General features: G+C 38.2%; 1 protein-coding gene across 1 annotated transcript; it reads left to right on the top strand.

Annotated features, from left to right (window-relative positions):
* The first annotated feature begins 747 nt into the window (after positions 1 to 747).
* On the top strand, positions 748 to 25,679 carry LOC129333953 (kinesin-like protein KIF20A). Its single transcript, XM_054985883.1, has 18 exons — positions 748 to 879; positions 2,681 to 2,758; positions 3,669 to 3,788; positions 4,567 to 4,705; positions 4,810 to 4,994; positions 5,519 to 5,615; positions 5,904 to 6,077; positions 8,459 to 8,570; positions 10,656 to 10,727; positions 11,477 to 11,623; positions 14,272 to 14,437; positions 14,976 to 15,152; positions 17,047 to 17,186; positions 21,137 to 21,302; positions 21,821 to 21,926; positions 22,010 to 22,080; positions 22,901 to 23,020; positions 24,846 to 25,679. Exons 1-18 carry the CDS (start codon positions 748 to 750, stop codon positions 25,134 to 25,136), a joined length of 2,493 nt encoding a protein of 830 aa, XP_054841858.1. The 3' UTR covers positions 25,137 to 25,679.

Raw genomic sequence — 25,679 nt, 5'->3', positions numbered from 1 at the left:
GTTCAGGCACATTATTTATGGCCAAGTGTTATATTGTGTACTACAGAGCAGCTGAGGTCTGTACATGCCTTGGTATGTTTATTTATGTTAAATAGGATCTGTCCGCAGGTCCAGATCTGCTTCTGTATTGTGTGTTCATTTTGTAGCTGAGAGTGAATCGCTTGTGTCTTGGCCTTGGTAGTAGCCCATCTGTAAAACTGACTTGAGATAAGTATCAGAGGAAGCTGCTTAATGAGCCTGCTAAATTGCTGCATGTTTGCTTTGTTTCCTTATGAGGTGGGTGGGTGGAGAAGCAGGTGGCCTAGCTTTGTAAGCATAGGTGTAATGGATAGTGGTGTTACTCAGGGGGGCATTGGTTCTGAAAGCAGAACCTGGGTTTGGGCTTGAATTCTGTGGGCTTGGATCCCATCACATGTTAATCTGTGGTTTGGGCCAAATAAACAGTTTCTGGTATTACCGTGAAACGGGCATCTTTCTACTCATAGAAGGAGGCTTATGTCTCATCATTAGGGTGTGTATAAAGCTTTGTTAAACTTGTTTGTAGCTGCAGCCTCACTACGCGTATGATTTTTCTCTTGCTTTTGTAAGGTTTTGAGAACAAGTGGGGGTTTTAGTGGCCACAATGCTGAAGCATTAAAATATCTAAAAAGTATATCATTGACTTAAAGGGGAAGTGTTTTATCAGTAAAAATCTAGAGGGTTGGATCCAACACAAACCTGCTATTACTCTCATCTTACAGTGAAACAATGAATTGTCAGGAAGGAACTGGTGTGCTCTCAACAACGTGTAGTATGAAGGATTTGGTGTCTAAGGTGGGCTTAACTTTGCCCCTGGAGTTGTCAGAGATATCCAGCGCTAAAGAACATTATGAGGAAGAGGTGAGCTGCTTGCTGTTTGACTTTATGTAGACATTAAAGAGTTTTTCTTTTTTCTTTTTTTAATGTAACAGGCTGTTTGAAAATGAAATCACTTTCTCCTACCTGTATGGAGGAATTATTAAACATTCCCAGTGATACAAAATAAAATTATTTTATGCAAAATGGAGCTTGTGTGAAAAGTGGTGAACAGTCTTAGATCTAGAATAAAAATTAGATAGATACTCTTTTGCATGTTTCTGCAGGAAGTAAGGAAGCAGTGACAGATTGGTTGCTTGAAAAGGCAAAGTAAAGCAACTATACTAGTCTTCCAAAATGTGTACCATGTCCTGTGAAACTTTGAAAAAGATAATAGAAACATGGCTATTTATATTAAATAAAGGTTTAACTATTCAGAAAATGTGTTCAAAACTATTCAATTTCCACTTTTTTTTTTTTTTTTGAAAAAATTTTTATTGGGTTAGAATCCGTTTTTTTTTTACATTTACATTCAATTTTCCCCAAATTTTTCATTTCTAACCCCCTCCCTTTCCCCCCCCCCTTTTGTTGACTTCCAACAGTTTTCCAACCCTTTGTCCCTTTTCCCTTACTTCTATTAAATTCCTCTATCTAAAACAAATATATATTCTCCATTATACTAAGCAGTACATCCTTAACTATTTTTTCTTATTATATACCCAAACTGTAAGTCTTTGTTTCCATCTTAGATAAACAATTTATCCCATTTTCCATTTTTAAATATTTCTATATATCATAAACCTATATATCATAAACCATAAAAATCTTACACATTTAAATCAAACAATTTGACTTATTCTCTATATATTACTCATTCTGTCTTTTTATGGTAATTCTATATAACTCTCATCACCTAGTCAATCAATTTGACTCGTCTATACCTTCAGACATTCAGTTTGGTGCATTATACAAATCTTATCAAAGAAAGAAAATATTATTAGTTACTCAATCCTTATATTTAATCCTTATAGTTAATTCAATTTCCACTTATTTTAAATTCTTTCTCAGCCTAACCTATCTCACAGGATGATAGTTGAGGAAAAATCTTTGTAAACCACTTTGTGTCCCCATTGAAAATAGTGGTGTATAAGTGTTTAAATTACATAGTCACCCCTTTTCAATTTGCTTTGTATCCTGTATTTCCCTCTGGAATATATAAATGATGGCAGAATCAGAGTGGGAATGTCTACATTAATATCGCTAAAGTGGGCCCACCCTGAATCCTCTTAATTATTGGATGGCGATTATGGTTCTGCTAGACAAGGCAAGCTTTCTTGTGACTGCTTCTGCAGATATTTTCTCACGTGAAGTCCTTGCATTATCATTGTGTGTTGTGGTTTCAATAAATAAATGCCCAATGTGTTGGATCCTATGGTAATTTTCTATCAGTTCAAGTGTATTTCTGTCAGCTGAGGAGGAAAGGAGGAATTTCTCCTGCAGTCTTTGGAACAACACTGAGCATGAAGTGGACTGAAGCTGAAGGAGGGAAGTTGCACAAGCAGCTTAACTCGTGAAGTTGGAACCAACCAGAAATGACTAGCAAACGGAGCCAAGGCATGTCTGTTATGGGATGTAGTCCTGTAGCAGAAGGCTGTTGGAAAGACGTTTGATATGTTTGACAGAGAGAAGTTTTCAGAGTGAGGAGTGCACAGACAGGGACAAGGTGAGCTGGGTGAAGCATGAAGACAAGTGGAGAAATACTGAAGGTTGAAGTGGAAATACACAACTCAGACATTTCTGGCAACTTCATCTGAAGGCTGTTACTGTCATCTTTAATTTTTTTTAGGATGTGTGTCAGCCGTTGAAAGTGTACTTGAGAGTGCGACCTTTCTCCAAGGCAGAGCTTGAAAACAATGAAGACCAGGTGAATTGTACAGCTTATCACTAGTTGGATGCATGTGTGTAGAATCAGGTTCAGAATTTTGTATCAAATGTGATGTTCCATTTTTACAACTGCAGACACAGGAATGTGGATTTGATTCGCTTTACCCCTTTATTAATATTTAGTGAGATTCTAGCTTTAATTACTGCAGGATATAGAGAAAGGATGTAACATTTGGAGGGTGTTTGATGACAAAACTTGGATAACCAAAACAGGAAAATGAGATACAATTTAAAAAAAAAACTTTTAGGAAATAGGCTGTCTTGGAACAGAGGGCTTTTAGATGTATATTTAAAATCATATACAACATCAAAATGCTTTTGGTTAAATATGAAATTGACCTAAAATTTGTATTTCAAGAACAATTCAAAAAAGACAAAATGAACAACAAAGGGCATATACATAGAATCACAGTAACATCCTCCACACTTGTCTGAGGGGCAGAACATTCTAGAAGCTGCACCTCCTGGATTGGTTCCCTTTGGAGGAGTGGAACCTTCAAGTGTTGTTGTAATATTTGTTTTATTTACAAATGTACAAGTAGAGCATGGGATTGGTAAGAAGGATTCCTGTAGGGCAGTCGATTTTTTTAACCAGCACTGGATACTGGGAAAGGGATGGAGGTGAAATCTAAGAAAAGTATTTATTTAAGAATAAGAGATCACTTTCCTGAAAACATTAATCATCAAAAATTCCTCAGACATCTCGCAAATTTTCCTGTCTGCTTCTCTCTCACTGGTCCCTTCCCCTCTTTTCTCACCTTGGAGAAGGTCACTTCACGCTCTGATGGTACTTGGCAGAGCACTTGGAGTGCTTAAAACCTAAGGTGTTAATTTTAGTAGATGAAGTACTTTTCAGGAAATTTATTTAAAGTAACTTATATACTGTTAAGGACTGCTTAACTATTGAAAACCAAGAAAAAGTAACTCTTCGGGCACCTAAAGAATCAGCTGCAATGAAGAACAGTGAAAAGGGAATTGGGCAATGTGCACATCGATTCACCTTTACTCAGGTAAGATTAACTTCCTTTGGGGACAAAATAGACTTAAGGCACTGTAACACTGCACTTTGATCCAGAGTGCTTACTCAGAAATAAGTCCACAGACATATAGCTTAGTCCAGAGTAAATTGCACCCTTAAATGCATAACTAGATAAAATGTGGACCACTGTATGAGAATAACAATTCTGTCAGATTCTAACTAGAAATCCTTAATGTGATTTTAGGAAGGTTTGATTAATAGAACTTTTATCACTTAAATGCTATTATTTATTACTTAACCCTTTGAAAAGCAGAATTTAAATCCAGTGGCACGCTAGAGACTAACAAGATTTTCAGGGTATAAGCTTTCAAGAGCTTCCTTCTTCAAATAAGCTTTAACTATCAAAAGCTTATACCCTTAAAATCGTGTTGGTCTCTAATCCTCACTGGACTCAAATCCTGCTGTTCTACTGCAGACCAACACGGCTGCCCACCTGAAAATACCTTTGGTTTGATGTAGCTCAAGGTGGTATGAATAGTGAGTCCCTACCTGCCCATTTTATCCTTTAGAATAATCCTTAGGGGTAGATTGGCTTAGAGAGAATAACTGTCCATAGTTTATCCAGTAAGCTTCATTGTGGGTCTTCTTTCCCTAACCATTACAGCACACTTACTCTCAAAGAGGCCATTGGGCCAAAGTGACCAGACAGCATTGGGCTATTGCTATGTAGAGAAGCTCAACAATAAAGCACATATTCAAACAAAACGATGTTCTCTCAACGACAGTATAACACTCTGTTCTCTCTTTAGGTTTTTGGACCAGACAGTACTCAAAGTGAATTTTTTGAAGGTACAATGAGTGAGATAGTAAAAGCATACATCAAAGGAATGAATGGTCTTGTGTTTACCTATGGTGTCACTAATGCTGGCAAAACGTTCACTGTTCATGGTACATTCTCTGTTCAATGTTCACAATTCTATACAAGAAACGCAAATTTTAGCAGCTGCAAAAACTATAGCATATAACACAAGAAAAATGAATTATTTCCACAGGTTGTCCAAAAGATGGTGGTATCCTGCCTCGTGCTCTTGAGATGATCTTTAACCATATACGAGAAAGACAGTATCAAAAGATGAACTTAAAGCCTTGCTTCAGCAATCTTATCAAAAGGCTGGATGATTTGCAGTCTAAGCGAGAAGAATCCATAAAAGCTGCACTCCTTGCCTCTTTGAAAGAGGTCAGTGGCAAGAAGGGCTTTGAAGATAACCCTGCATTAGAAGTGTTTGATGGTAGCACTACGCAGTGTAAGGGAAACATGGAGTTTCCAGTCAAGAGGGCCCCTTGTATGTGCATTGAGTTATGCTGTGCAATCCACAGCAAGAAATAGTATCTGTGCCTATATACTGCTCTTCTAGACAGATTAGTGCCCCGCCCAGAGTGGTGAACAAAGTCCGTGTTGTTGTTATCCCCACAAGGCAGCTGGGGCTGAGAGGAGTGGCTTACCTAAGGCCACCTACTGAGCTCATGGCAGTTGAATAGTAATAATAATTTATAGACTGTTCTGCACTTGTATCAAAGTATGTAAACTGAAAGTTTTCAAATACTAAGTTTGAAAATTTAATTAGATCATTTTTAAAAAAATCTTTATTTAATGGACAATTTTACACCTTGTAGATACTGGAAAAAGTATATACTGGCATAGCATAATAATTGGATACATATTAGAACACCATTAATCTTAATCTTTTTATGTCTATCAAGGAGGCTGATAATACGTTGAAGCTTACCACAACGTTGGGTACATCAGATTCAACTTGTAGTAACCGTAGCTCACCCAGTCTTGCTTTGGACCAATTAGGTAACTGCTAAATGGTTATGGTTAACAAATTTCTTTTGGAAATATTAATTTCCATGAAAAAAGAGGGAAAGAATTAATGCAGAAGCATGTATTTTGCTCTAAAGGTTTTGAATCAGTTGTTAAAGATACATAAGTATAATTGTGTGGTACTTACTTTGTTGTCTTGGTTTGGGGGCACATCTTTCCTGAGGACCTTTATGTTTGTTTACACTTACATACAACTGATGTTTTGAGTTATTCTACCTTTTTCCTACTTCTGGTTAACAGACCAAAGAAATGAACTGCTAGATTCTGAAAGATGTACCAAGCATCAGAAAATACTTTTCTCTGTCTGGGTTTCTTTCTTTGAAATCTACAATGAGTACATATATGAACTACTGGACTTATTACCAATATCAAAAACTCAAAAGCGCAAAGTTCTAAGGATCTGTGAAGATCAAGGAGGAAATTCTTATGTAAAAGGTAATGATAACCCTTCAAAGTTATAGGTTCAGTGCAATGATTAAATAATGGAAATGGGAGGTCTAAGAATACTTACTGTATTGGACCACCTAATGGAATAGACATGGGCAAGCTTCAGATGCATGGGGAAGCTCTTAACACTAGGGGGCGTTAATACCACTCTCCGTAGCTCTAATATTGCTGAAAACCTTGTGGATGTTGCCTCTTTCCTATTTGGGAGTCAGAGGTACTTCAAACATATTTTTAGCTGTTACATCTTTAAAAGCAGACTTCTATCACAAAAATGTCTTATCTGTAGTAATAGGAGGCAAAAGCAGAAAGTATGTTCATCCTGTTGTGATATATGTGTGTCTGTATGTTTGTGTATGTGTATACAGAGTATACACCCCCCCCCCCTCCAATGAGACTGTTACATCCCACCACTCTGTTCTGTATGAAGCCTTGGTTTGGGCTGGGGAGTTGCTTGTGTTGATGTATGACAGAATGTACTGCCCTTAGCTGAGTAGTGTAGTGGGATCCAGCCCATGGATTATGAGGTGTAAAGATGCATTTATTCTCCATGTTTGGAGTTTTGTTGACTACAATCCCTAAGTGGTAACGCTCCATTAAACACATTACTTCACATAGTTAATGCTGAATTCATGTTGTGAAATCCAGTTGGAACTCTTCCCAATCTACAGACTGCTTTACGGCTTTTCTTTGAGTGTTACTTTTAAAAGATGTTATGTTTATACAATGTTAGGCCACTTTTCTGCCACACAGTGTTCAAGGCAATATAATAAACAGCTTAATGTAAAGCAGCTTGCGGGCCCAGCTTGATATGGCCCGGGTCTTCCAAGCAGAATAAACACACCGACGCTTGTTTGGAGAAAATAGGCCACAACTTTATTGATTACAGAATAAAGGAGCCATGGCAGCGTAGGGCACGGATCCCAGCATCGGCAGACCCGCCTGTCAATGATGACTCTCCACCCTATCAGCCCGCCTGCTGAAAGGGGACACCATGGGATGATGTATGAGGAAGCCACACTAGGCGGTAGCCTCTGCGTGGCCCCCTGTCACCTGAACGCAGGCTTGTTCTGTCAGCCCCCCGAGCTGGGCTTACCACTGCCAAGCCTGGTCCAAGACCCCTTATGGGGATCCCCTCTATGGGGAAACAGTGCACACAGGCCCTTTCCCCCCCAAGGGATCGGTGCCCAACGCCCAAACCGCCCACTGAAAGTTGTGACAAATAACACATCAACATCTTCCATAAAGCCCAACAATGCTTAACTCAGAATGACAATACACTATTATCAGCAATACCGCCGCCAACCCCCCACATAACCGTATAACCATACTAAACCTTCTAAATTGATCCTGCGGAGGGTGGGTGGGGATCGCTGTTCCGGAGCCGACTGCGTCCAGAGGAGGCTGGCCCAGTACCATATAGAGGGCAGGAGGACCTGAGTGAAAACTCGTTCACTCAGGTCAGGCAACGGCTCCCGCCCTTGTAGCTCCCAGACAGCTGCTCTGATTGGCTGGGATCATTCAATTCCACATTCCTAGCCCGAGGCTGTGAGCGCGTTTCTGCAGGGCCAGCATGGACACCACTCCTGCTTGCTTCCCCCTGGCCGCTTGGGTCCGCAAACGCCGGCCCAGGTAAGTTTGGGGCCGGGGCATTCCATTACTAGATTTTCTTTAATTGATACGTACATAATAAAAATATAGAAAACATTCCAAAAAGAAACCTTTAAAAATGTAAATGAAGTTAAACATTTTATCTAATTGGGAAAATTAACCATTGTGTACTCTTTGCTGCTTTTATTCAACTTACAGCTATTGTCAAAATCCTTCATGTTGCAAACTTTTAGCGGCCTCTTGTATATGTCTTTATGAAAGGCTTCCTGAAAGGTTCAGGGCATACCATTTAATTCGATCATCCCTTGCTAGTTTCAGTATCAGAACAAAGTGTAATACTGTGAATTGGGATTTTATGTTACAAGAGACATTTAGATATGTGCGCAAATTCTTAATTTTGATTTTCAGATACTGATGGGCTTGTTGGATAAGTATAATATTACTGCTCTATTAAATTTGTTTATACACTCATGTGGGCAGTTGAAAGTATTGCTGTGCTTTCTCTGGTACCCTGTATGAGAGGAAACTCTACAGGAAACTTCTTCACTCACAGAAGGGAGTAGTTCATTCAACCCAATTTAATTATAAATGTTTTGTTGCAACTTTTGTTGCAGAAAAGCTGCTTTTCTGTTTTGTCTTGGTCACCCTTTTCGTTCTTGCATTTAACTTGCTAAATCTTTTATGCTGTATTGCTAATGAATCATTTTATGCCTTTAGTAGACATAATTTAAAAATAACTTGAAAAATATTTTCTTATCCAGACTTGAAGTGGATCAATATAAAGAGCATAGATGAAGCTTACAAAATACTTAAAATAGGAAACAAAAACAGAAGTTTGGCATGCACTAAGACGAATCAGCAATCAAGTAGAAGGTTCGCTCTTTCTAAATATAGTTAAGCCTTTCTTCTTAAGCTGGTAGCAGTTCTAGGGCTTCAGACTACAGAACTGTACACATATTGGACTTTTCAGCTTATTCTTGCCATGTGGCAACCTGAGTGCTTGGATTTTTTGAAGTCATATACTGTACAGATACATCTGGTCAAATAAAAATTTAATTTACTTGATGTAAATTAACAACATCTAAAGGTATTCTGTCTTGAATTCTATGCATAATACTTTTTCCTGTTAGGGAAAGAATGAAAATTCAGAGTTGGATGCAGCTTTGTATGTGGTCGTTTGTTTTTTCCACTTCAAGGGGAAAAAAAAGATGTGCCAGTACTTATGATGTTCAGTCATAAGCCTGCCTGCTGAAGGAGGTGCTGGTACTCTGTACCTGCATGTACCTCCAGAAATAAAGGCCTGAGGTGTGGGAAATATTTGGTTCTCCCCAGGGCTTTTTTTCTGGGAAAAGAGGTGGTGGAACGGGTTGCTCTCGGAGAAAATGGTCACATGGCTAGTAGCCCCGCCCCCTGATCTCCAGACAGAGGGGAGTTTAAAAGCCCTGGTTCTCCCCTTGTTACTAAGCATTACAGGTTCCCTGGACAGGCTTGTGAACAGACGTAAAGACATGTTTGACAGCAGCAGTAGCACTATTAGTTCTAACAGTCTAATATTGATACTTCAAACAAAACCATCTATTTCCCATAAGTCTTAGTTCAGAGACACCTTTACTGTAAATCTCATCCTTTTGGCCATTGATAATTCTTCTGCTAACAGAAATTATTCTGAATTGGCCTTGTTTTCTTCCTAAGGCCATTTCCCCACGGTCTAAAAATAGCGCGATACTCACAGAAGGCTGCTGGCTTCCTTGCAAGATTTTTACACCATTCATTTACAAAACAGAGGCAGGCAGTAATGATGGTGCTTTCATGGCTGCCTGCCTCCATTTTGTAAATGGATGGCGTCAAAAATCACTCAAGGAAGCCGACAGCTATTTAATTTTAAGTAACTGCTGTGGGTTAAAACACTAATGTGATATTGGAAAGTATTGACACCTTAAAAATATATTTATATGCCATTTTCTACCCCAAAATAGGGTTCCCAAGGCAGGGTTTTGATTAAGCATGTCTTCTATTCTGGACCCAGACAGAGTTTAAGACCAGAATACCCATTTCATGTGACAATGAACTGGATCATAGTGCAGGCACCTGTCTCTTAGTCACACACTCAGGTGGAGACTATTAAAAACCTCTCAGTCGCACCACATGGCTCCAAACACTGAGAGAGAGAGAAGAAGGGGCTTCAGGCTTCCCTCTGAAGCCATATTCACCATGGCCACAGGGGGCCCATTTACCCCTTCCTTGAGTTCTACATGCTCAGGGTAGCAGGAGCCCTGTTAGAGTTGCATAGTCTGCAGAGAAGCATATTTGTATGTGCCTGTGGGGCAGAATGGAAAGAAACGTCAGAGCCTTAGTTAAACTTTAGAAAAGAAATATAAGTTCATTTATTGTTGGAACTCCATATAGGATAGGAAAGGGAAGAGACAGGATTCTTTCTAGCTGTCTAGTCTAAAGATGCCGGTGGATGGCAGGATGGCATGTTCTGCATCCATTGTGTCAAAATGAAGAAGGGGAGAGACCATGAGAGGAAGATGTGGTGCAAGAAGGAGGAAGTCCCTGAGAATATTTATTTATTTATACAATCTACACATCAATTTACACATCAAAGGATAGTGGCAGGATAGTAGAGAGCAAGGATATACAGATTCTAGACCTTTCTAACTCTTTGATTATCCCCATCTGAAACATGAGTAAGAGACAGTGTAATTGTCCTCCTAATCTTACAAGCCCAAAGAAGAGGCACACAGGGCCTTGCCTTTTTCCTTGCAGTGTTTGGAGCCACACAGAGTGACTGAAAAGTTTAGATTGGTCCCTCATGAATGTTTGACTGAGTCTGGTCCAGGACCTGACTCATCACGTGTAGTACGTACATCCTATTGGGAAAATATTAGATGGATGTTTTGAGTAAATGGAATAACTTTTAAATATGAAACCAAGCATGTTTCTGTACTTTTCTAGTCACAGCATCTTTTCTATCAGACTAATCAACTTGAGTGATGAGACTGTGCCACGTGTTCTTGGAGTGTCTGAGTAAGTGTTTTCTCTCTTCTGCTAAACTGTACTAGAATTTGTATTTCTCAGAAAGCATATTAGTGGTCTTAATCTATTGTAAAAATAAAAGTGTACTTTATTAATCTGATGTGGTAGTCAAATAGATTTCGGAATAAGGGGCCACAAGAACTAAGCTCTGATGTAACCCTTCCTGCCCTCCCTATATGGAGGGAGGTGTTGTAGAAGACAGAACAAAATTTTAGTTACTTCCTCCCCCTTCTTCAGGTCAATCTGACCTCACTACCTAGGCAAGTGAGTTCATTTGTTTGTTTTCCTTACCTTAGAACACTTTTCCTGGGCACAAGCAGTCAAAATTGGCTGAATCCTTATGAAGCAATGCTTTACTTTGGTTTTCTCATGATTTTGTTGATATCCTAAGAACTGAGAGGACAAAAGTATTTACTTTGAGAATATACTTTGGCAAATGCCACAAAGACTAATTGATTTTACAGTACTTAAACCATTCTGCCCTTTGGTGTATTTGTAGAGTTGCTTGCCACCTAAGGGTTAATAGGAAAACTCAGAACCAAACAATGGGACATCTCTGAGCTGTATATCTGTCTCTTTGCTTTTCTGTTCAGGGCAATGTTTAGTGGAAGATCACTTTGACTTCCAGCAAACTGAAAGTTGTTATTCTGCAGCATGTGTTATATAACACTGGATCTCACTTGTACCAACCTATCTAAAGCAATGCAGCAAGTTTTAACTTCAGGTATTTATTTGTTTAGACTCTCTCTGTGTGACCTAGCTGGATCAGAACGTTGCAATAAAACGCAAAGCTTTGGAGACAGGCTGAAAGAAGCAGGCAATATTAATAATTCTCTTCTTATCCTTGGAAAATGCATTGCAGCTCTGAAACAAAATCAAAATCCTAAGTAAGTGTGAAAAATCAAATTTTGGAACCCAGTGCCATGCTTGCCACATCCCCAAGTTGTGGGAAGTCTAGCACAGTGCTACAAGTTGAGTTTCCTGTGGGTAAAAATGCTGTGGAAACTTCTAGGGACTATGTAATCCATTTAATTAACAAATATAATAAAGAACAGTTCAGCTTCATTAAAGTCCAAGCTTTTAAGTAATTTGTCTTTTATGATAAGGGTTTTTTAATTCCTACAAAACAAAGGGGAACTGGTGACGGGGAGAAGGCCTGAACCCGGAACTGGACCATCTCCTCTTCTGGATTGGGTTGCACTCCCTGTAAAGGAGAGGGTTCATAGCCTGGGGATGCTCCTGGACCCAGACCTCCTGTTGTATAAGCAGGTGGCAACTATAGTCAGGGGTGCCTTTTACCAGTTTCTACTGGTAAGCCAGCTGTGGCCATTCTTGGGCAAGAATGATCTTGCCACTATAATGTATGCCCTGGTCACATTTACATTAGATTACTGCATGAACTCTGCATGGGGCTGCCCTTGAAGATTGTCTGGAGACTGCAGTTGGTGCAGAATGCTGCAGTTAAAGTGCTATTTGGAGTGGGCAATAAGGACCCTATTAGTCCAGTCGTGTTCCATCTACACCAGCTCAGCTCCAGTTTGGTGTAATGGTTTAGAGTGGCAGGACTTTAATCTGGAGGACTGGGTTTGATTCCCCACTCTTCTGCTTAAAGCCAGCTGGGTGACTCTGGCTCAATCACAGTTTCTCAGATCTTTCTCAGTCCCATCCACCTCACAGGGTGATTGTTGTGAGGATAATAATAACACACTTTGTAAATGCTTCTATAAAAAAAGGTAAAGGTAGTCCCCTGTGCAAGCACCGAGTCACTACTGACCCACGGGGGGACGTCACATCACAACGTTTTCTTGGCAGACTTTTTACGGGGTGGTTTGCCATTGCCTTCCCCAGTGATCTACACTTTACTCCCAGGAAACTGGGTACTCATTTTACCGACCTCAGAAGGATGGAAGGCTGAGTCAACCTTGAGCCAGCTACCCAGCTTCCGCCGTAATCAGGTCGTGAAATTGAATGTTGTTGTTATCATCATCATCTGTGGCTAGACAGATGACAACCCAAGAAAGGGCCTCCTAGGTTGTGGTGCCAAAACTTTGGTACTCCCTTCCCAGGGGGATTAATTTATCTCTCAGCACCCACCAGCAACTGCATGTTTTGTTTGGCATATTTCCCGCTGTAACTGTTATTGGTCCCCCTCCATGGTGTTGTGTGTGTGTGTTTATTGATTTTTTAATATTAAATGTTCTTTTTAATATTCAAATGTTTGCTGCCTTGGGTGGAAAAGTGCATACAAATATTTTAAGTAACTTTCTGTTTTTTATGATGACAAATAAAAAAGATCATAGTTCTTATGCTGTTATATATTTATTCAGTTGCAATTTTATTGTTAGCTGACTCTAACACATTTATGGAAAAAACAGAGTCTAAAATATTTTAAATGAACAGATTCGACATTTGGCAAGCAGACGTGATTATTGTCAGTTCAGCAGGCTGCTTTCCTGACTTAATCCATCATTCCCATTCCTGCTTGCTTGGTCTGAGAAGAAACTAAGCTCTAAGATAGTTGCAGGTTTCCCATTCCCGGTGTGTGGACAGAAGGGAAGAAGATGAAAAATTATTTAATTGCAACTAAGTTTAATGATAGCTGCATCAACAACAACTACAAAAGCACTGAGATATACAGTATATCTGTATATACAGACTAAAGACCTACACACCACATGCATTAAATCTTAATTTAGAATTGTCTTGCTTTCTGTAGAATAGAGAAATTATTACTGCAACTCATTAAACTGTGTGCTTTTAAGGTGATATTGTAATTCTGCATACAGCTGTTAGAGGTTTAGACCTATGTCTTCATAAACCTACCAGATAGCGCTATTGTTAAGAGGGCTTTACCAGCGGGAATTAATATTTGAAGTTTTGTCTTTGGAGGAAGTGTTGATTGGTGCCTTCTGTGCAATGATTCAGTTATTTTTTCCTGCTTATATTGTTTGGTAAGTGTTGTTTGGTCTGGCTTACCTTCTTTGTGTTTGTACTACTCTTCTATGATATGTTATCAAAGAATCATTTTGACTATTAATTTTAATGACTCTATAGAAATATGTATGATTGTATTTACTCCTTCCTCTGACGAAGACTCCAAAATGAGGTTTAACCCAGAAGCTCTTCAGAAAGAAGGAAGATTAAAAGAAAGTTGTTGTACATATTTGGAATGTTTGGACCCAACATCAAGTATATTTGATTGCGTATGAGTTATAATTACTTTGTTACATTATTTATTAGTTACTTTCTAGTAACTGAGGATTGAATTGGATGTATTGCATGTTAGATCAAGTTTTACATCAATAACCCACTTCTAATTGGATAAGAATATATTTTAATTATTTAGCGACCCTTATCTCAGTCCTTTTTGTAGTTGTTCATTTCAAATACTGTGATTCTTCTTGACAGTTGAGCTGCATCAACAAGACTTCTTGTGTCTTCTATAGGTGAAGAACAAATATCATATATGACTGTATACACACCTGGCCTTACTATTGTATCTTGGCATTAATGTTCATACCATTTTCTCTTCAAGGTTAAGGCAGGCATATATTCCCTTCAGAGAGAGTAAGCTAACCCGCTTATTTCAACCATTCTTCTGTGGTAAAGGCAAAGCTTGTATGATAGTTAACATTAACCAATGTGCCTCTACATATGATGAGACCCTGCACGTAATGAAGTTTTCTGCTGTAGCAAAGCAAGTGAGTACAATTTCATTTATATAGATGCTTATACCCTGCTTTTCTTCCAAATAAGTATCTAGTGGCTTTAGAACAACATTCTCCTATGTTCCATTTAATCTTTGCAACAGCCCTGTGAGGTAAGTAAGGCTGAGAATGTGTGACTGGCCCAAGGTCACCCAGTGAGCTTCCATGGCAGAGAGGGGACTCAAATCTGGTGTTTCTCAAATCTGGGTGTCTGAACCACTACATCATAATGGCTCACTGATTTTCTTTTCTCCATAGTAAAAGCTGTTTGGCTGTCTACCACACCAGCAAGGTTAAAGGGGGTCTGGCAGAACAGGTCAAAGAGGATGGACTTAAGTCTGTCCATCACATCCAGTTTAACTCCAGCCTAGCTATCAACAGGAATTAGCTTGTAAATAAACAGATATATGATTGGGCTGCAAGTGTGTATCCCCAACTTCTTAAGTAGATTTCTAAGGCAAATAACCCCAAACTAAAATATGTAGAGAAGCTGCATATTTATCCTCATTTGTGCCTCTTCTGTTTTTTTCAGATTATTCAAACATTTCAACCTAAAATCTTTGATTATTTCAACCCACAAAACAGTGGGAGGGAAGGTAAGCCCACAGTGCAGTTTGATGACATATCTGCTGAGGAACTTCCAGATGATACTAATATATCATCCTCTTCCTCTGAAGAAGAAATAGATATTAGCATTATGACACATGAGGTAATTTAAAACTGTCCCAAAGCGTACATGTTGTTTTTACTTGCCTGTGTGATTTTTTTTCCCCGATAAGTCTACATTGCTCATAAAGGCAGTGGTTTAAGTGTGACAAATCTCGAGGTTGTTACAAGCAGATTGTTACGCTGGTATGCTTGACCCAGTACACAGATGTTGGCCAGATGCCTTCTTCAAGTACTGTAGGCAGGAACTTGGTTTGGCTTGGCTAGGTTGAGAATTGGACATTCTCATTAATACCCTTTAAAGGAGGTCTTCCATATCTACAGCTGTGTTCCCTTTACTGTTAATGTGTTGCTTGCCATGTTGTTTTTAATACATTTTCTGAATTTTTCTGTTAACCCAGCTACAGCTACCGGATGTGCCCACTGATTTCTTCTTTCTTTGATTCTGAGTGAATAATATTTGTTTGTATTTATAAATACAATTAGTTGATTTTATGAAGACCTCAGAAACTGCACTTTCTGTCGAAGGAGAAGAGTCTCACTGGTTGAGAGGGTTCTCACTGGAACTCTGATCCTAAATGCTTGTGCTTTCACATTGCAATGCTGATGTATGTTGCATGCTTGCAGCAGTTGGTATGAGCTATCCCATGTGCTGGTGTATTGATTTAAGAAGTGTTATGACTAGGTTGATTTGAGGACTTGATTCTCTGACAAATAAAGCTGTAATCCCCTGTATATTTACCTAGTTGTAAACAGACCTAAAACTAAGCTGTAAGTCATTGGTCCTACTGAAATAATTTGCACATCAGTTTCAATTTTAGATATGATTAATGGGATTGAGCATTAAAGTTGTTTACCATCATTCTAGGATAACATTCTTTCTCACTTCGTGATGGATTGGTTCCTGAAAGTACACCTATTTACTACTTGGTTTTTTGCTGTTTTTAAAAAAGCACTTGGGGTATAAAAGAACCTCAGAAAAATCAATTGAATTATGATTGAGACATTTTCCCTCAGGCAATTTGATTGGGTTCATTTGAGAGAAGTTTTTTTTAGCAGTATGAAGAGCTTTGGAAAGATACATTTTCATTTCACAGAAGTATGGCCTGATAACTCACAATAGTTCTGTGGAATGTTATTGAATATTCAAGCATGGAGGGGGCAAAATTCTCTCGTGCTGAGGTGTATATCAAGGTTGGTATTTGAAACCAAGTCTGAAAGCTGTGAAACAAACTGATATTCGCCAACAAAACTAGACTTTTTGTGTTGTGGGACACTTTGTTTTGCTCTGATATATTGGAGTTTGATTTGGGGTAGGGAATACACTCCAAATGCAACTTGTGTAACAATATAAACACATTTATAATAGGGTTTTAAATCAATATATATTGATTGGAGGTTTTGGTAGTGTTACTTGCCCCAATCCCTTGGCAAGTTTGACATCCTAAACATTTTCCTAGTTGTATAAGAGAATTGTCACAGGTTCTTACAAAACTACACACTAAGTTACAGTGAAGGGCATGTACTACAGCTGGCTAACATTCCTTTCTATGTTATAAATATTTATTTATTCATTCTATCATCCCTCCTTTCAATCCATAAGGATCCCCAAGGCATCTTACCCAGAACAGTACTTGGGAATGTTCCATCTCCCCTGACACAGGAATGCCTACCCAAATTATAATTCTCATTAAGACTGGTTGTTCCCATTCAGTTTTCTCAGGATCACTGCTGACAGTTGGATGGTTGGTCGCTGGCTCTATGCTCTTCCCTCCCCAATCAGGACCGCTGATCAGCTTACTGTTCCAGGAAAACAGGGAGGAGCCAGGTTGAACAGTCTTACCTCAACTGAACAGGATAACAGTTTATGATAAAACTTGAATCTAGAGATACTTGATTCTTCTGATTCCTGATAATATCACAACAATATATCGCAGGATCTCTTGAAAACTACTGAGCTCCTAAAGGAGAAACTGATTTCAGAAAGACAAAGCAAGCTGCTTCTTGAAGTGCAGATACGGAAAGAAATGGCAGAAGCAATGTTTCAACAACTGTTGGAAACTGAAGAATCCTGGCGGTATGTTGTAAGATCTTGTAATGGCAAAGAACAAAGTATTGCATATGTGCATTGAGTAGGTGTGTTGTTAGGATGACGAATCATTAGTTCTAAAATGAAGATTTGATATTGAATCAATACCATACTGGAAACTAGATGTTATGTTGGTAGCCTATTAGTCTTGCATGATCTTTATTTTTTATGTAAGTTCAAATTATTTCAAAGTGTTAGGCTGTTTAGAAATATCCAGGTTAGATTACTATAATGTGCTTCATGGGGGCATGTCTTTTGAATATTGTATGGAAACTTCAGTAGGTCTAAAATGTGGTGGCCAGGGTTGAGGGGTAGATTTCAAACATTTGGTCCTTACCTTTTAAGGCCTTAAAATGTCCCAAGAGCTATAGTCACCTTGAGCCAAGAGAAAAGGCAGGAGGTATACATATTCTAACCTTTATTTTATTTAAGCTCCTTGTTTTCCTGGCCCTGGCATAAAGTTGCCTCTTCTGTAGCTGCTTTTACACATTAAAAAATATGTGGGGATCACCACATAATGTGCTTATGGACCAAGCGGCTATTAGTAGAGCCTTTTTTAAGTTTTATGCAAAATTGTACCAAAAAAAAGAAGTGAGCAAAGATTCAATAGTGGAATACCTAGAGAAGATGAAAATTCCGACAATTCCTGAAAAATGGAAAGAGAAATTAAATAAGGAAGTGACGGAAGATGAAATAAAGGAAGCTATACAATCAACGAAAATAGGAAAGGCGCCAGGACCAGGACCAGGCGCCAGGACCAGATGGACTAATGGCAAAGTTTTATAAAGTGATGGCTAACGAACTGGCGCCCTTTCTGAAAGAGGCAATGAATGGAGTGATGCAAGATCAAAGGATTCCTGATTCATGGAACGAAGCCAGTATATCGCTGATTCCGAAGGAAGGTCAAGATTTGACCAATGTTAAAAATTACAGACCAATTTCGTTGTTGAATAATGACTATAAAATATTTGCAGAGGTGTTGGCAGAGAGGTTGAAAGGATGGATGTCGGAATTCATTGCTGAAAAACAGGTGGGATTTCTACCTAACAGACAAATTAAAGACAATTTGAGGACAGTAATAAACGCTATTGAATACTATGACAAGCACTGTGACAGAGAGGTTGGTTTTTTCTTCGTAGACGCGGAAAAAGCATTTGACAATCTGAACTGGGACTTTATGTTTGCTACCATGGAAAAGCTGCAAATGGGAGAAAAGTTCATACAAGCGGTCAAGGAAATTTATAGAGACCAGAGTGCAGCAATCATAGTGAATGAGGATTTGACAAAAAAATTGAAAATCAGCAAAGGAACTAGACAGGGATGCCCATTGTCTCCATTGTTGTTTATTTTGATTTTGGAAATATTGATGATTCAAATACGTGAAGATGACACAATCCGAGGTATGAAAATAAAAGAGTTTTCTTACAAGGTCAGAGCTTTTGCGGATGACATAATGTTAATAGTAGAGGATCCAATTGAAAATATGCCAAAGGTAATAGAGAAAATAAAAGAGTTTGGAGATTTGGCTGGATTTTACGTGAACAAAAAGAAGTCAAAGATTTTATGTAAGAATATGACTAAACAGAAGCAGCAAGAGCTAACGGAGATAACAGACTGTGAGGTGACTAATAAATATCTTGGCATTGAACTGACTGTGAAAAATATAGATTTGTTCAAAAATAATTATGAGAAACTGTGGATACAAATAGGGAGAGACTTAATAAAATGGAACAAACTGAATTTATCATGGCTGGGAAGAATTGCAGCAGTAAAAATGAACATCTTACCACGTGTGATGTTCTTGTTGCAAACTATACCAATTATCCGAGACTCCAAACAATTTGATAAATGGCAAAGGAAAATCTCAGATTTTGTGTGGGCAGGCAAGAAACCACGAGTGAAAATGAAGGTTTTACAAGATGCGAAGGAAAGAGGTGGCTTGCAACTGCCCAACGTAAGACTGTATCATGAGGCAGTATGTCTTGTATGGTTGAAAGACTGGATAATGTTAAAAAACCGTAAGTTGCTGGCCCTGGAGGGACATAAAAAATATTTGGATGGCATGCATACATGTGGTATGACAAAGTAAAAGCGGACTCTATGTTTTTGCATCACTATATTCGGAGAAGCCTCTTCACGGTCTGGAAGAAATACAAGTTGTATATGGAAGATGGAATTCCTTCATGGGTGGTTCCGTATGAAGTAATAGATCCGAGAACTGTTGATAACGAACAGCAATGTCTAACTTACAAGGAGATTACACAAATACAATATTCAAAGCTGAGAATAAAGACAGAAGAAGAATTGTCTCCTTGTTATGGATGGTTCCAGTACAGACAGATCAGAGACCTTTATAATGCGGACTGCCAGAGAGGAGGAATAAGATTGGAAAATTCGGAGTTAGAGGAAGTGATACTACAAGAAGGCAAGAAAGAAATATCCAAGATTTACAAATTACTTTTAAAATGGTTTACGGTGGACGAAACAGTAAAAGTCCAGATGGTGAAGTGGGCAATAAACTTTCATAAAGAAATAACAATGGAGGCATGGGAGTACCTATGGAAAAATACAGTGAAGATTTCAACTTGTACGAACATTAAAGAGAATGTGTATAAAATGATTTACAGATGGTATTTAACACCAAAGAAAATTGCGCTAGGAAATACTAACATGTCAGACAAATGCTGGAAATGTAAAAAGCATGAAGGATCATTATATCATATGTGGTGGACATGTGAAGTAGCTAAACAGTACTGGGGAGAAATAATTGAAGCAATAAATGAGATTTTACAAATACAAATAAATAAGAACCCAGAATTGTTGCTACTGCTTGGGAATGGAGGCAGTTCCAATGCAGTATAGAACATTGTTATTTTATATGACAGCAGCGGCAAGACTTTTGTATGCGCAGAAATGGAAGACACAAGAAATACCAACTGTAGAAGACTGGATTTACAAATTGCTGTACATGGCAGAAATGGACAAAATGACAAGGAAACTTAAAGATCTTGACCTAGGACAATATATTGTTGATTGGGGGAAATTGAAACAATTTTTGGAAAAAAAGTGGGATGTAAAAGGAGAACTGTGGCAGTTTGAAAATTTTTAAAGAACAATGTTGCAATGAGAAGAGAGAAGGGATCTTACCATTTAGGGGGAATGTAATTATAATCTAAGCTAATATAATATTTAAGGGAATTTTACATTGAATATATGGGATAATGAGAAGGGGTAAACAGATATCTCAATGAGGTATACTATATATGATATATAACATAAAATAACGGGTTAGTGGATCAGACTCTATATTATAACATATTATGTGGTTGTGCTATATGGTGTTGTGTGCTGTGCTACATTGGTGGCATAGCATACAATATATATATAATATATTACTATAATATATACTATATTGATAGTGTATTTGATGGAGTATATGCTTAAAAGAAAAGAAATAGAATAAGTTTAAAGTAAGAGATAGTGCGATCCCTGCTATATATTATACTATATTGTTATGTTATATTGATATGAGATATACTATATTGATAGTATGTTTGATAGAGTTTATGTAAAAGAATAAGAATGTGCTTAGAGTAAGAGATATTATGATTCAAAGTTGGTAGGAAAATATAAATGAAATAGATTTAAGTAATAAGAAGGGTTAAGGGTTGGAAAGCTATTGGAAGTCAATAGGGAGGGGGGAGGAAAAGGGTGGGGGACAGAGTAAGGGGAAAAAATGGGATTATATGTGTTAAATTTGGAAAATTTTCTTTTGTTTTTCCACTCACCAATAAAATTTTATTTAAAAAAAAATGTGGGGATCCAATCTCCATGGCTCATGTAATTTTATTCTTAATGTAAAATTGCAGCCTATTTGAGGGTTAATAGTAACTAAGTCCTTAAAAGTGTTCTGTAAGTCTTAATGCTACCCTATCCAGTAAACGTCTGGAAGAGATGAAAGAAAGCTATGAAGAGAAACTGGAGAGTAAATTTGAAATGTACAAGGAGGCTATAAAGAAACATGCATATATGTGTGCAATGGAGCAAATTGAAGAGCACTATGTTCCAGTTGAAGAGTTCATAGCTGAACAAGCAAAAGTTGAGGTATGTCTTCCCAGAAAACTATTTATCCTGACTTAGCTCAATTTGCACTTATTTAAAATTGTATCCAGGAATTCTATTTAAAAGTAATGGTGAGAGATAAAAGCTGTAAGATTTTTTTTCAGGTTGTTTATCTTGGCTGTTTTGAATATATTCCTGTATTTGAAATGCTTGTGCTGCAAGAATACTGTAACTGATGTCACGTGAGAGTAAGTACTTTGCCCAGCAGCATTAATGGATTGTACTGAGAGAACTCTATAGAGATGTGAAAAAGTTTTTAAAACATTTAATAACCAAAAGTCCTATTTGGGATAGGCATGTGGCACAAAATTAAAACACTTTTCACAATGCTTTATTTTCATTAAGGAGATTATAAGGTTAAAGACAATTGGACTATTGGTCATGTGATTAACATAATTTTTACAGGTTTTTCCTGGCACAGTAAGAGACTGAAAATCTCTTCGTACATTTTTCAATATTCTTTGATGATAATAACCTCAAAATATATCTCATTGTTCAAGGATCGAGAGATAAAAATACAGCAGTTGAAGCTAAAGTTTGGAGAGCCCAGTGCCTTCGCTTTGGAAAATCCTAATTCAGACATTACAGAAGGAGAAACTAATCGAGGTAAGAAATTGTTTTACATTTCTGAGCTGTACTATTCTTCAGTATGTGGTACAAATATTCATAACATTTTTCATTACACACAGATGTTAAATACAAGATGATAATTCAGAGAACTTCAGATGCTTTGTCAAGGCAGTGTGAAGAGAGAGATGAGGTAACTTCCCTTGTTATTGCTACCAGTCACTTGGACTTTGTGGATTGTATCTAATGAACTGTGAGTACTAATTTTTTTTTTGGGGGGGAGACTATACCCCCTGACAGCTTCCTCCCAAATACTGTCCCAGGGGTTCAGGGGACTCCCAGAGGCAGCTCTGTGCAAGTACACAAGTTACTGTTCCTTGTACAGTTAATACCCTGCCATTACACCCCTATATCTGTTGCTGCTAAACAAAGTAACCAAATAGAAGGTAGAACTGGACTATATGAAGTTTCACATACAATTAGCTGTAAATATGTAGTGGATTGTAGCCCTTCAGGTTACATACCCTATGACTTTAAGATCTACCAGTATGGTGTAATGGGTACAGTGTCAGACTGTGGTCTGGGAGAACCAGGTATGAATCCCCATTCTGCTGTGGAAGCTTGTTGAGTGACTTTGGGTCATTCACATGCTCAGCCTAACATACCTCACAGGTAGAGTAGCCAACTCAGGGTTGGGAAATTCCCGGAGTTTGGGGCTGGGGACTGGGCAGGGTTTGGGGAGGGACCTCAGTGGGATATAATGTAGTAGAATTCACTCTTCAAATTACTGGGTTTGGGCAAAAAGCTTATTGGGTGGTAATAAATAGTTAAAGAATGGTCTGAAAGCTTCATTGCTCCTGCCGGTCAGACTTGATATAACTTCATTAGCTAAAATATTATAAATAATAGTTAATACACTTTCATATCTCCAAACTCCTCTTAAGAGAGTTGTTTTACAACCATTTATCCTTGGTGCTTACAATGTTTTAACAGGAAAATAATCTTGTTTGCAGTTAATCAAATTGCTGAAGTTGAAAATGCAAAAACTAAATGAAATGCTACAAGATGCCAATGATGCCTGTAAAAAAACAGTTGAAGAGAATAATAGACTGAAGCAAGTGTTAATGTTCAAGGTTTGTCATATTTCTCTTAAAGTTGCATTGCAACCTTTGTGTGTCCTACTTGCATAGTTGTGATTCTGTTTGTAACAGTATTGTACCTCTAAGCATTAGCATTATGAAGGAACTGAAAGCAACAACATAATAAATTTGCCAGATCAATAGAATAAGATTTCTGTACTTATGTTTCTATTCAAATCTAATGTAGGTTCTTAGCTTATGATCTTGTCTTCTGTGTTAGAAAACCACCTTCATATGGAAGGACTGCTGGTCACTAAGGATAGGATATTGTGTGTTAGTTTGTTTATATGGTTTTTATTGCATTTACTATGCTAGTTCAAACATCATGAGAAAGCTATAGTTTATTTTATTTTCTGAAACCAGAATTTAGCTTGTAGACAATCACACAAATCCTTGTCTAATGCCGATTGTGTAAGCCTTGCGGGGCATCACCAGAGAACAAGTCAAGTTTAAGAGATCATTTCTGCATTCAGAGATTCCATGAAACCACAGTTAGTATGAACTTTGATTAATAAATCGGCTTCGGATCCTGGTGCAGTGGAGTGTCCTGCATCCAGACAATTGCAATAAAGTCTGAACGGAGCCACTATTGGAATAGACTCTACCACCTGTCTGTTTGCCTCTCTTGCATCTGCAATCTTTCCAGATGCTTCCTTTTCACTGAGGCCTTCTGTGATTTATTTAACCTTTGCTGGTTGCCAGATCTCAAAGCGTAGGCTTTCAGACAGACATGGGAACGAACAGAAAAAACCCCAACGAACATGGTGTTCATTGTTCGTTGCTATCCACGAACATTGACGAACATGATCCTGTTCACAAACATGTTCGTTGTTCATTGTTCGTGGGGGCCAGCAGACTCTCCTCCAGCCATCAAGATCCCTACTGCACCACTCCCAGAAATCCTACCTGAGCAGGCAGCAGGATATGTACCAATAATAAATAATAGCTTGGCCCCAGAGCCTGGCAGCAGCGCTGGAACCTGAAGGGGTAGATCCCTATCCCACCACACACAAAGAAAATTCAAGCTCCAATGCACTCACCCTGTCTCTCTAACAGCAGCTGTCTCTCCCTGAAAGCCAGAGCTGGGAGCCCCCTCCCCCCTGGTCTTTTCCTCTTGTAACAAATTTGGAGCTCCAGTCCACACTTGGAAGGAAGACCTGCCTATCAAGCTAAATTGGGCTTAGATTGGGGTTTCCAGGGCAACAGCAGGAGTTCAGAGAGAGTTCAGACAATCCCTGACTGAGTTGCCATGGGAACTGATTGCAGGTGCCAGATTGTCTGGCTTGACAAACAGCAACGAAGAGGCTTGCAATGACCACCTGTTCAATTGGAATGGGGCCTCACAAACAGCTTGTTCGTGAACAGCAGATTGGGCTGTTTATGGGTTTTTTTAGTTCATATTGCTGTTCGTGCCCATCTCTACTTTCAGACGAAGAAAAAGATGGAAAAAGATTATGTTCAACCAACAGAAAGTTTATAGGAGCCTACTCATTGTATCATTGTTATAAATTGCTTTGGAGAATTTTAAAGGGAACTGAGGTATATAAAATAGTATTTTGGAATAACCTCAGACAGTATATCGTAAGTAAATATATTACAGAGCATGAAAATACTATACTACAGTATCTTTTCCTTGATATTCAAATAATAAATAATAAATCTCTCCAACCAGTAGTTTCAAGATGGCCTTCACTATGTTCTGTATTCTGAGGTAACATTCTAACAATTCAGCTAGGATAACTAGCTTCATTTTAGCTTAGGGAGATGATTAAGTAAGTTCCATGAATAACCTTCTAATGTACATCTAATGCTTCCGTAGGAACAAGAGATTGAAGGCCTTCAAAACTGGGCTAAACGTGTCCGTGAACTTGAAGCCACAGTATCTCTTCTGCAAAAAGAACTAGATGAAAGCAAAAAAAGGTTCCTTGGCATGGAAGATCTTAAGCATCGAAAATCCAAGAAAGGCTTCTTTGCAAATCTTAAATACACAGTAGCAGAGGTTCCTAAAGCGAACAGCAACAAAGACTCAGAAAAATCTAATTGGTCTCCTACAGCTTTGTGTAAACAAACAGTAGTGCATAAAGTAAAAGAATCGCTCCAGTCTTTTTAGGCATGTTAAATTACCATGACAGAGTTGAAGAAGACGTCGGATTATGGGGTGTTTTTTTTCCCCCTAATGAAAAATCACAGAAGAAAAACCATAAAGACTGCCTAAATGTCACTGTAACCTGAAGGGAAACCGCATGTCACTTCTCTTTTCTTTCTACAGGAAAACAGTATTGCTATAGTTTCTGCTTTTTTGGCAGTGCACCTTAATCTGCAGGAGTTTCTCTGCACCTGTAGTGTTGGAAAACCTTGGCATCAAGCATATCAGAGCACTTTTTAAATAAACCACTGAGATTTTTTTGCACTTTTTTGAAACTTTACATTGATATTTTTTAAGAAAAGCAGCTTATATTCAGATTTCTATCTTAATTTCATGACAGATACTAACATATTAAAAAGGAACTATTGAATGCAATCACCGAACAGTTTTTCCTTGTTATGAAGGAATGGAATATGTTTCAAAAAGCCTATATTGTATATTTGCTAATAAATAGTTTCCAGTTCTTGACTTGTGCAAACTGTTCCCTAGTATATAATACAAAATTGA

This window comes from Eublepharis macularius, chromosome 7, assembly GCF_028583425.1.
Source record: "Eublepharis macularius isolate TG4126 chromosome 7, MPM_Emac_v1.0, whole genome shotgun sequence".
NCBI classification, from domain to species: Eukaryota; Metazoa; Chordata; class Lepidosauria; order Squamata; family Eublepharidae; genus Eublepharis; species Eublepharis macularius.
The sequence above is the reverse complement of the archived record's forward strand: the minus strand, read 5'-3'. Positions and strand labels throughout refer to the sequence as shown.

What these genes read in the sequence shown, in the direction of transcription:
- LOC129333953 (XM_054985883.1), top strand. Translation starts at nt 748, where the DNA reads ATGAATTGTCAGGAAGGAACTGGTGTGCTCTCAACAACGTGTAGTATG. An exon ending in ATCGATTCACCTTTACTCAG is followed by an intron (nt 3,789 to 4,566) that starts GTAAGATTAACT and finishes TTCTCTCTTTAG; the next exon opens with GTTTTTGGACCAGACAGTAC. An exon ending in TTAGCATTATGACACATGAG is followed by an intron (nt 15,153 to 17,046) that starts GTAATTTAAAAC and finishes AATATATCGCAG; the next exon opens with GATCTCTTGAAAACTACTGA.